Here is a 12,222-nt window from a genome sequence, read left to right on the forward strand (position 1 = left end):
ACCTTTTTTTTTTTTGCCTTTCCAACTGGCAAAAATAATGTTGAATGATAAGATCTAGTGTTAGAAAGAGTGCAAGGAAGCAGGCACGTATATTAACATAATTATTTTGGAAGCTAACCTGGCAGGAGCCCAAGCACTCGGTGATTCCTGTTCTGCCCTAAGAAACTCCACAGAGACGTGTGCAAGGACACGTGCAAGCGCTACGGAAGGGAATGTTTTGAAACAATGGGGGAACAGCTAGGTAAAGCGGAGCATTTGTTTAATCAAATAATCTATAGCTATTAAAAAGGTGACATTTACAAAGAGCACGAGAAAATTCCTCTAGTAAAGAGCGGGGTAAGTTGCGTGTAGGATCTTTACTTCATGAAAAGTTACATGAGCATAGGAAAAAAGACTGGAGTACACCCAAATGTCGACCATGATTGCCTCCAGGGGGCACAATTTGGGGAAATGCTGGCCCTGGCTGGGTTGCTTCATTGGTCGGAGAGGCGTCCTGGGCACCAAAATGTTTCTGGTTCAATCCCCGGTCGGGGTACGTGTGGGGCCCAATTGATGTTTCTCTATCACAGGGATGTTTCTCTCTCTTTCTCTCTCTCTCTCCCTCTCAAATCAATATATCCTAGGTGACGATTCAAAAAAGAAAAAGAAAGAAGAAGAAACGACAACATGCCATGCCTGCTCCTTGGATAGGTGCTAAAGGAACATCCTTCATCACACCGCCTTTTGACCTCAGCTGTCAGAAGGGTTAACTCATCGACTGTGAAAACCCTGAAGGTCAGCAAATTTGTCTTATCTGCTTGTTTTTCTGCAATTCTATTTCCCTCCTTTATTTCTGTTTGAATAATCCTAACATCTGTGCCATTTTTAGAAGGCTTCTCTTTGGTGAGGGGCTGGGCCTGACCAGCCAAGAAAAAAGGTGCCATCTTTAACCTGGCACTCAGGGCCTTTGTGTATTGGTTCCAAGTGACCTTTCCGACTGGGTCATCTACCCCACCTCTGTTATTAGCTGGACAATGTTCCACTTTCCTCCTCGGGTGCCTTTGTTATTCTTTCTTTATCGCCACCGTTCTGCCACATTATCTGTGCTTTCAAGCACAGATGACTATGCTTCCTTAAAATGAATACTGCTTCCTCCAGGAAGCCTGTTGGAGATGGGCCCTCCCTCCTCTGAGTTCTGACCGTGCTTTTTGGCCTGCTTGGCATCACGGTCTGATAGCTCTGTTCACTTTCCGCCTTATGCTGTGTCTCTGGTACTGTAAGCCGGTTTCTCCCACAAACAGGAGCTCTCTTAGGGCAGGGACTGTGGCAGATGCCGCTGCACTGCCCTCCGCACCGGTCACAGCACCTGGCACACCTGAGGCACTCGATTAGTGTCAACTGGCTGGCTGGCTGGTTGAGTTCAAAAATAAATGCATAAGGAGGGGAAAGGATACTAAAATAATTGAGTGAGTCTTTTGGGGGGATAAATAAAGAAGAGAAAAAAAGGAGGGAGCGATGAGTGAATGAACACATGAATGACTGGGTGAGTTAGTATTTAGCTCTGTAAGAGTCGGAGCTTTTTTTTCTCTCTCTTGTTTAGGACCCGTTCAGTCAATATTCAGTGTGGGAATGAGTAGATGGACAAACAATTGAATGAGTTCATGAAAGAATGCCCTGGGAACATCCAGCCTTAGCAGAAAGTGAGGGCATCACAGGTTAATTTCAAGGGACCCTTCCCCCCACCCCCCACCCCTCACCCTGCCCACTTTTCCTTCCCAGGGGAAGGACAGGAAAAGCTGACAGGGAGGTGTAGGGTCACCTCTCAGGTTCTTGATGAAGTCATCTAGTTTCATCTTGCGTTCAGCCTTGACGCTGGGACTGTACATGTCAGTATTGAGGAGGATGATGGCAAAAGCAAGGATGAAGATGGTGTCTGGGTTCCGGAACTGGCGCACGAGGGCTGGGTTACACACACAGTACCGCTGGCTGCAGGGCAGGAGGGGTCAGGGCCAGGGTCAGGCACCAGTAATCTCTACCTACCCACCATCCTCCAAGTCTGGCACCACCAACCCTCTCCTTTGAGAAGTAACCCCAAGCCCTCTACGCCTGTCTTTTTTTCTTCAGAGTTTCCCCAAGCCCAGCACATAAAACTCATAATCACTACCTTTTATTGAACTCTGCCAGAGGATTTACGCGCAATGTCTTATGTCATCCTATCATAATCCTGCAAGGTAGCTATTAGCAGCCCCATTTTACAGCTGAAGTGACTGGAGACCCCAAGTGACAAGGAAATTTGCCCAAACTAATAGAGCTGGTAAATGGGGAAGCCAGGATGAAAATCTAGATGCTTCTGGCTGCAAAGCAAATCCTTCTCCCATTATGGGAAACAAGTTTTTAGCAACTCTGTTGTGTCTCCTCTAAATACCCCCAAAGTGGTGGGGCCAGGGTTTATTCCCAGAGCTGCCCGAACCCTGCAGCATTCATAGTAGAGGAGAAGAGCTAAGGGTCATGGAGTCAGACACACTTGAGTTCAAATCCTGGTTCTACCACTTCCCTACGCTGTACAACTCTGGGAAAGTCACTTCACCTGTCGAAACTTCTAACTTCTCATCTGCAAAATGGAAATAATAATAGAGGCACCTACCTTATAGGGTTTTTGTATTCTGTGAAATAATCATGGAAAGTGCTCTGAAACCTGGTAAATACCCAACAGCTATTGTTGCTGATGTTTTCATCACTTACTGGAGGCCCATGTCCAGACGCTAAGCCCGATACTTCATGCACATTACTTCTGATCCTCACAACTTAACTGCCTTGCAAGACAGGATTTATAACTGCCCTTTTTCTGATGAGGAAACTATGAGGCTCAGAGAGGGGATCTGCAGGCACATTATGCTGCCCCCGCCCCCGCCACCCCGAGATAGGGAAAGGCAGCTTCAGCGGTGGGAAACAGGCGCACCTGAAAGCTTCGATGAGTCGCTCCACTTTTTGGGCTTCGCCCTGAACCCGGATATGGGACTGGAACTTCCTGAGTGCATCATCCAAATCCATGGAGGAGAAGTCCATCTCATCCACCACACAGCTGAGGAGCGAAGAAGGGGGGGGTGGCACTCTTAATTTCCTCTGCAGAAAACCTCTGACCCACCCTGACCGGCTGAAATGGACAAACTCCCCCACTGATAGACATCCATGCAATATGGACCCGTGGCCCACGTAAGCACATACGGGGGCAGAACATTTGAAATTAATCCACCTCTGAAAAAATCAGGTCCAGACACATGGTTTCTAAGAGTCTTTTCCATTGACCCACTCACTTCAGAGTGAGTGGGAAAACTGAAGCCCAAAGAGGGCCACAGGATAAGCATGCCTCACCTGGGACCACCCAGACGACTTTAGGAATAGGGTCAAGAGAGATCAGGCCTCTCTGGGGCACAAGGCGTCTAGGAGAGGGAAAGGCTATTTTTCCCATTTTGTAAATTTATCTGAGCAGAAAGGACAGGCTGCCCCCTTCCTCCCCCATGCCCTCCTTTTCCAGGAATCCCTGGCCCGGGCTGCCCCATCCTGGGGTCCTCACTCCAGCACATCTCTGTTGAACTGTTTCTGCCGGTTCCCTAGGAATTCCCCTATCATCTGCCGGCTGAGGCCTTTCCGTTCCAGGATGAAGTGAGCCACTCCCACCGGTGTGTCTGACAGGAAACCCCGCTCGATCAGATACTGGATACCCTTCTCTGGCTTCCTGCAGAAAGAGGGGAGATAGATGAGATGACTGTCCTCCTAGAATGCGGTGCCCTCTGTCCCAGTTCTTGAACTCATTTGGGGCCCAACCATCAGCTCGGAGAAGCAAGGGAGTCAAATACATAATTTGGTTCAATCCCTTTCTCGTACATGGAGGAAAAGGAGAGGAAGCCACTTTCCCATTTCACAGAGCTTCAAAATTCCAAGGCACCCTCAACTCAACTTCCTCCTTCACTAGAGCTACACTATAATGGAAAAAATTTTCAGATTTAGGGAGAGCCTGGTCTGGGCCGGGAGCTTTGACCTTCCCAGTAGGCACTGAGGACTCCTGGGAGAGGGCCTGAGCGCCAGGCTAAGCCCTTTTTTCTGAGTCCTAGACCATCAGATTAGGAAAGAAGTGAAGAGGCTACTTTGCTCCTTATCCTACGTCCCCCCTACACAGGTATTGGCCAGCCTCTGAGCGTGTCTATAGACAAGGCACTCTCTACTTTCCTTCCACTCAGCCAAATCTACGTCTGAACTATCCCATATTCAGAAACCAGGGTCTCAGGATCCCATGATGCTAGAATTTGAAAGACACTCTGGTGGGACAGGAGTCTTAGACCCACCCCTTATCACGCATGACTCGGGACAATGCCCTTTACTTCTTCAAGCCTCAGCTCCCTCTCCATAGAACAGGAACACTACCACTCACCTTGCCGAGTTATTCTGAGAGTGAAATATAGGTGGCAGTGTCTAATAGGCTACATGTAAGGCATTTATTTTCTATTTTCAAGTCACATGCCAGACTCCCACCCCACTCCTAAGCACCTGGTACAGGACTAGGCATCTAGAAAGAGCTTGGTCCTGGTTACTGACTAGCCTAGCACTCCACCATGCCCCCAATACTCAAATATACACACCCTACTAGCTGATAGATGGAAACACTGAAGCCCAAGGAGGGAACCCACCTTGCCCAGGGCTACACAGTGAGTCTGGCCGAAGTCAGGATAGGGTCCAGGTCTCCTGTGTCTCAGAGCAGGGCTCTTTATGTAGCACATTGGCTCCCCACCAAAAGGGGAGGCAGGGGACCCCAGGTTCAGAATCCATTATATAGATAATGAACTGGGGCCCACAGAGGGGAGCATCTCACCCAAGATCACACAGCCAGCCAGAAGCAGTGCTCAGACTAGAAGAGCCTCTGATGGGTGTGTTGGGGGACTTCCTACTCTGCCACCTTGTTTCCAATCCTCCTCACTGAATGGCTGGGGAGAAACACCATCCCCAAAATAAGAAGATGGCAGAGGCAGATCACTGCTTGGAGTTCAGCCCCAGGAGTCAAAGTGCCCAGGGGCAGGGTAGGAAGGGGCAAGGGGGGGCAGGAATGGGAAGCACATACTTATTGAAGAGGTTGAGGCCGATTCTGTAATGCCGCCTCTGCACCACGTCGTTGTTGAAGGCTGGTGAGTCCCAGCTGTGCCTCGTCTCTCGCTGGTAAGTCTGCTTACACAGGCCGGTGGCTGGAGGCTCCCTCAGGCTGTCCCTCGAAGAGGAGCCAGAGCTGCAGTTGATGGTCTCGTTGGAATTGCTGGAGCTTTCAAGGCTCTCGTTATCTCCGCCATCAGAGTTCTCCCCTGCTGCCTCACATTTCCCCAACCTCCGACCCCCAGCCACACCACTGGGCCCAGTGCCACTGTTGGGGGCTGGTGGCAGGGGCCCTGGTGGGGCTGGGGCTGGGCCCTCCGGGGCTGGATAGTGGCGGTGTGGGATCGGGGCCCTGCCTGGTGGCCCCTTGTGCTTTAGGGTCCCATGGGGGCTGCAGCCATCAGCCTCATACACCAGCTGGCGGTGGACAGAGCCGCGATCTGAGCGGTCACTCAGGTCCACAGAGCTGTCACTAGGGGGCTCAATGGTAAGCAGGGGAAGGTGGGCGGCCCGCAGCCGGAAATCTCGACACTCCAAGCACCCAGGCCCCCTTCGAGTGCCTTCCTCACGGCTACCATCTTCCCGGGTCCCTGATGGCCCTGGTGCAGGAACTGGTGGGAGAGGGGCCTGTGCCCAGAACTCAGGCCGGCCCTGGGGTGGGGGCTCTGTGCTGGGCAGCCGTTCAGGGGATGGTGGGGGAACTGGGTCATCCAAGTAGAGGGGAAGGTCACTGAAGGATGTGGCTGAGCTGTCCTCTTGCTGTTCCTTCGACTCTCGCTTCTCCAGTTGGGCTGATCCTGTCTCCTCAGACATGGGCCCCGATGGGTGGCAGTTCAGGGCCTCATCAATGGATTCAGCCAAAGACTTTACCTGTGTTTGGAGGGAAAGGGGAAGAGGGAAAGGGAGAGAAAAAAAGGGAAGATGAAGGGAAGGTTGGTGGGACGGTAGAAAGGTGGGGATGAGGGAGGAAAGGAAGGGAAGGGAATAGGGGAATGTTCTTGGTTGGTCAGCCAAGAAAAGGGATTCCCCACCCCCCACCCCCAGCTCCCAGGCAACCATTGTGACCTCACAAGAGCAGGGAGTAATGGCCACAAGTTTCATCCTCAGATATCCCAATACCTCTTCAATGTCCATATAAACCCAAGCCAAATGCCACGTCCGCCCTCATTCAATCCACATGTCTGCCTCTGCCATCCCATGGGAGAACCAAAATCCCAGCTTCCTCTGGGTTTCCAAAGCCGTCTGTCTCATTCTGTCTTAGGAAACCCATATGATTTAGCCTTGAGAATCCAGACCATGGCTGGCAAGCTCTGCCTCCCTGTGGTATTCAGCCTGTCAACTGGCCTCAATGATTCCTGCCTCCTGGTATTCACACCCTTGTGTACCACACTGTCCTGGGGTTGGTCTATGGGTTTGGTAGCATATGGCAGAAGTGATGACATATCACTTCCAAGAATAAGTTAAGGAAGACTGCAGCTTCTGTCCTAAGGACTCTCACTGGCTTGCGCTTTCTCTCTCTCAGACCCTTCGCTCCAGGGAAAGCCAAGCTGTGCGCAGTCCTATGGAGTGACCCATGTAGTCAGAACCTAAATCCTTCCGCCAACAGCCAAGCGAGTGAGCTTGGAAGCAGATCTGTCAGTAGAGTCTTCAGTGATTGTGGTCCTGCCCTACAGCTTCATTACAGCCTCATGAGAGACCCTAAGCCAGAACCACCAGCTAAGCCACTACCAGATACCTTGCCCTCGGAGACAATATTTGCTGTTTAAGCTCAGTCTTTAAGTTCCGTTTTAAACTACTAACTTTGGGGGTCATTCGTTACACAACAGTAGATAACTAATACACTTCCCCATCAGACTTGGATAGCACTGAGAGCTGGGCCTAGGCCTGGTTCCTTGATCTTCTCACCAGACTGTGAGTCCCTTCTCACCTCTCCTCCTTGAAGGATGGGTTCAGGCCCAGTTTCTCTCTTTCTAACTCAGCTCAACACATTTCTTGACAAAGAAGAGATGTTCCACTGATGTTCATTGTATGAGTGAAGAGACGAGTGAGTGACTTAGATTTTCCTCTAACACTTCTTTCCTTCCCTGTATCCCCCATCCCAGCGCACATCCCTTCACTAGCTCCAGGGAGGCACGCCAGGCTGACGGCAGGGCCAGATCACAGAGGTTAGAGCAGACCGATTTCCTACAAAGCTGTATTCATTCGTTCATTCATTCACCAGTTTACCTTCCTGGGTTTAAGAAGGAAACTAACATGTACTTTGTAGCTTTCACATACCAGGGACTTTTGTATATATTACCTAGCGGAACTGAATCTCCAGAGCAACTCTAAAAGTCAAGTTCTTCCTCCGTTTTATCGGTCATGTTTCAGTGAGGTGAAACAGCTTGCCCAAGGTCACATGGCTGGGAAACGGCAGAGCCGGAATTTGCACCTGAGCAGCTGTACCACCACACGCAGGCCCAGAACGCTCTCCCACTACCATCCCTCTACACTCCCACCTTCCCAGGCTTTTGCTGTTGCAATGCCCGTGTGAGCAACACCCTGCTACCTAGCTTGAACTTGCTAAACCTCATCTGTCACGTAAGGCCCAGCGCCGTTGCTGTCTTCTCAAAGAAGCCTTCTCTGGTCCTCCCAGAAGAAAATTTCAACCTAGTCTTTTGGGTTCCCGTGTGATCCTTCCTCATGGCTCTGACCACATTCTATTTTAGGAGACAGTCATGTGCACATGTGTTGGCCATTAGATCCCTGAGAGCTACTGGCCTGGTGGTTCCTCTGTCTCCCCGACGGTGCCCAGCACAGAACCCAGTCTGTGGCATTGTGGTGTGGGCTTTGGAACCAGACAGAGCTGAGTTCCAATGCAATTCGGAGGAGTCATTGCACCTTTCAGGGTCTCAGAGCCACGGTTGGGATAAGCCCCCATCTCAAAGGTCGTTATGATGCACGCACGGTAAGTGCTCATGACCTGTTAGTTAGGCCTTAATTTGATAGTAGATCAAATTCCAAAGAGTGAGAATTTTAATGTTTTTACATGTTCTATATACCCAGATTTTTTAAAAAATATTTTATTTAGCCCTGGCTGGTGTAGCTCAGTAGATTGAGCGCAGGCCTGCGAACCACACGATCACGGTTCGATTCCCAGTCAGGGCCCATGCCTGGGTTGCAGGCCAGTTCCCTGCAGGCCAACTCCCAGCAGGGGACGCACAAAAGGCAACCATACATTGATGTTTCTCTCCCTGTCCTCTTCCCTTCTAAAGGTAAATAAATAAAATCTTTTAAAAAATTGTAAAAAAAAATAAATAAAAATATTTTATTTATTTATCCTTAGAGGGGAAGGGAAGGAGAGGAGAGAAATATCAATGTATGGTTGCCTCTCGTGCATCCCCTGCCGGGAACCAGCCTGCAACCCAGGCATGGGCCCTGACTGGGAATCGAACCGTGATCGTGTGGTTCGCAGGCCCGCGCTCAATCTACGGAGCTACACCAGCCAGGGCATACACCCAGATTTTTAATTTGCTTGTTCTAACTATATAATTTTTGGTCTTGCCAATTGTTTTCCCACCCCCAACAAGTACCCAGGAGTTTCTGCTTCCCTATGGGCAGGCCCCCTCCCAGAGGGCTTCAGGGTGCGACACTCTGCCTTGGAGAGATGCGCGAGGCCTCCCGACTACCCATGCCGATGAACCACCCTGACCCAAAGGTGACCCCCAAGGGTCTTTAAACTTCTGGCCCTAGGTACCTGAACCCTTGAAGGCCGCAGCCTCCACACCGACCCGTGGTTCCCGCATTTCGCCAATTTGCCAACTGTTTTTCGTTGTTCTCGCAGTCCCTACTGGTCATTGTTCTTAAATGCTTGTTGGGCAACACCTTCTAGTTTGAACTATAGGTAAAAAGTGGTAGGAGTAGCCAGAACATGGGGATGGGAAAGAAAGGCCCTTCCCAGGGATGGCTGACCTGCTTAGAGAAGGAGTCCTCGAGCTCTGTGATGTCATTGGAAAACTCTCCAGATGTGGTGACAGAGCTTCCTCCCCCATCGATGCCCCCTCCACAGGAGCCTCCGTATGGGAGTCCCCGTTCAAGCCGGTGGCTCCGGGCACCAGCCATGGCACCCTCGTCCAGCGAGGCAGGCTTGCCCTCGAAGTACGCAGGGTTCTGTGCCTTCTCGTACTCCTCGAAGGAGAACTGCATCCTCATGTTGGAAAGGATGATGCGTCGGGACATGCGGCTTTCTGAAGCTGAGCTGCGGAGCCGCTCGAAGTTCTTGTTCATGCGGTACTGGCGGAAGGCCGTCTGGATGGTCCTGGCAGCCCTGCGGCTCAGGAAGGAGCCCCCATACTTCCTTTCCAGCATTTCCACCTGGCAGGGGAGGTTCGACAGGAACAAGGTCAGACATTCACTACAGCCTCATCTCCCCAGACCTCAAGGACACCGCCGCTGCCACCTCTGCCACCTCGCAGCTAACTGCCTACAGCTGCCTGAAGGCGCCAGGCTGCCCCCAGAGCATTGTCTTTCTCTCTAGTCTCAGATAGCACTTGTTACATGGGACGGGACTGTGGTTTTTCTCTCTCTCTTTTTTATTTTCAAGAAGTAGACAGTATTCAAAAAAAAGTTAGACAAGATAGAGAAGTCAAAAAAAGGAAAGAAGGAAGGGAGGGGGAGGGAGGGAGGGAAGGAAGGGGGGGGAGAAAGAGAGAGACCGTGAGAGAGACAGAGGAAGGAAGGAAGGAAGGAAGGAAGGAGGGAGGGAGGAAGGAAGGAAGGAAGGAAGGAGGGAGGGAGGAAGGAAGGAAGGAGAAGGAAGGAAGGAAGGAAGGAGGGAGGGAGGAAGGGAAGGAGGGAAGGAAAGAAAAGAGAGATAGAAGGAAAGAAAGAAAAAAGCTGGAAGCAAGAAGGAGGAAGAGACAGAGAGGGGAGGAGAGAGAGGGTGATGGGGAAGGGGAGAGAGGAAAGGAAGGAAGGAAGGAAGGAAGGAAGGAAGGAAGGAAGGAAGGAAGGAAGGTTGGGTCTCTTAAAGTCCCAACACCTAGGCATAACCACAATTAACATTGTGGTATATATCCTTCCAGTTTTTTTCTATACATAGTATTTTGTGCCCCCCCCCCAATTCAGCCAAACACTGTCTTGTGTGCTATATGTGATGCACTGCAGCACACTCTTCCGAAATTGTCGCTTATGTGTGTGCTTCTCCCCTTAGACTGAGATTTTCGAGAACTGGGTCCAGGGCGCACTCATTTTTACATCTCCAGTGCTGAGCATGGAGCTCAAGCAGTGCTGGCTGAGGGAGTCAAGGCTTGGTGACGAGGCGGTGAATGCGTCCCCAACAGGGTGAAGGGGCCTGGAGCCAGTCTTCTCCCACTCCAGTCTCACTATCTCTCCCTGCAGACCACCCCCGGGGGTCACACCCCAGTCCCTCCCGTGGTTCTCTCCTTCCTCCACTCCTACTTTGATTCTCAGCCACAGTCACGTCCGCTGTACCTTCTTGTCCTGCAGGTCTGTGGAGAGTTCATAGCTGTCCGATAGGGCCTTGGAACGCTTTATCTCCTCCTCCTCCTGCTTCCTCAGGGCAACACTGGCTGGCTGGAGGCGGGCCCGCTGAGCCCAGGGAAGGCCCACCCCAGCAGGGGAGCCCCCCATGTGGCTGCTGGTTGGGGGCAGCTGGCTCAGCCGGTAGGGGGGTTGGCTCCCAGGACTATCAACCGCTGTGCTCAGGTCACTGCCTGGGGCATCACCCTCCACACTGCGGGGATGAGATAAGATGAGCCAGGATGTGGGAACAAAGGACAGGTCTGCTGGGCCAGACTGAGCACGTGGACCACATCCCTTCCGGCAACCCCACCTCCTGAAGCGTCTTCACAGACACAGAGACCCTAACAATTAAAGACCGGAAAGGAGTCCTACCCCCCAAGCTGTCTCCTCACTGCCCTCATGTGGTCCCTTCCTTTCAGGCCCCCTTGCCTTTATAGTCCTATCCTCATTCCACGTCGGCCCCATCCTCTCACGGCTCCATCCTCAAGTGTCCTCTCCCCCCTCACAGACCCCATTCCCTCACAGCTTCATCCTCTAGACTCCTTTCCCTTAAGGCTTGGTCTTCTCAGTCTTGGCCCCAGTCCTATTCACCCCCTTCACTGCCTGCCCGCCCCCCTCATGGCCATATCTCATCACAGACTTATCCCCAGACTGGTTTCTTTCTTATCATGTTCCCATAAGCCCCGTTTTCTAATAGTCTTGTCCTAACAGTTCCATTTCCAAATCCTCCTTTCCTTCAGGGACCCGTTCCCTTAGAGCTCCATCCCTCCCCCACACCCCCTTCCCTCATAGCTCTACCCCTCACGGCTCTGTTCCCAACACAACTGTTCTGTGCTTTCCCTCCCTGCCCAATCCCCAGCACGATCCCAGGTCAGCCCTCTCCCCACACCCAGGGCCCACTCCTGGCATCCTGGACACTCAAACTCTCCCTTCCCTGCCCAGCCCTGCCCCCCGCAGCCCCACCCCTGCCTTTAGATGCCTGGACTTGGGCCTGGCCAGTTCCCAGGGTTCCTTGGCTGCTAAGGCACAAGGCTCAGCGACAGTGGGCGGTGCCTCGCATCCAGCATCCTCACAGGTAAAGAGCTGCCCTGCGGGGCAGCTTCCTTTTTCTCCTCATGGTCTCCTCTGCTCAGCTGGGGGAGGGAGACAGGGGTCTCAAGGCTGAATAGTGGCAGGAGCTGGGCACTGGGCCTTGCCGCCCTGGTTACCCAGAGCTGTTGTTCCACCTGACCCGCTCCCACGGTGCCATGGCAACCAGGCTGCCAGGGAACCCAGGCAGCGACAGAGCTCAGACGCCCTGAGCCCAGAGGGCATGGTGCAGAGCCACAGAGGTGGGCAGACAGGGGAGGGACTTGGGAGGGGACGTCTGCTGAGGCCGGGAGGGGGCTGTGGGATAGGGGGAATGGGTGTGGCTGGCCCAGGTAATGGTCTGGTTTGGGCAGGCACAGGGTAAAGGGAGCTATTGGCTGGTGAAAGGATTAAGGGGCCACTTTTCAGCCCCTACTCGGCAAAGGCCAGGGTGCGGGGCAGAGGAGAGCCGAGGTGGGTGTGGGGGAGCTCCCTACCAGTGCAGGAGCTGGA

At 52.3% G+C, this 12,222-nt stretch overlaps 1 protein-coding gene across 6 annotated transcripts in view; it reads right to left on the reverse strand.

Annotated features, from left to right (window-relative positions):
- Positions 1–12,222, reverse strand: part of IQSEC2 (IQ motif and Sec7 domain ArfGEF 2) — a 78,418-nt gene that overhangs the window by 9,365 nt on the left and 56,831 nt on the right. For 5 of the 6 annotated variants that reach the window (XM_037061649.1, XM_037061648.1, XM_037061652.1 and 2 more), the window contains 6 exons: positions 10,591–10,852; positions 9,070–9,471; positions 5,093–5,988; positions 3,554–3,715; positions 2,939–3,061; positions 1,799–1,965 (listed from right to left, as the gene is read on the reverse strand). In XM_037061649.1, the coding sequence (XP_036917544.1) occupies positions 1,799–1,965; positions 2,939–3,061; positions 3,554–3,715; positions 5,093–5,988; positions 9,070–9,471; positions 10,591–10,852 (2,012 nt within the window). Of the gene's footprint in view, positions 1–1,798; positions 1,966–2,938; positions 3,062–3,553; positions 3,716–5,092; positions 5,989–9,069; positions 9,472–10,590; positions 10,853–11,714; positions 12,193–12,222 lie in introns of those variants that run through there. The other variant, XM_037061651.1, reaches the window with a different exon arrangement.

The sequence above is a fragment of the Sturnira hondurensis genome, unplaced genomic scaffold (genome assembly GCF_014824575.4).
Source record: "Sturnira hondurensis isolate 20B ecotype Veracruz unplaced genomic scaffold, ASM1482457v3 Scaffold0013511, whole genome shotgun sequence".
NCBI lineage: Eukaryota > Metazoa > Chordata > Mammalia > Chiroptera > Phyllostomidae > Sturnira > Sturnira hondurensis.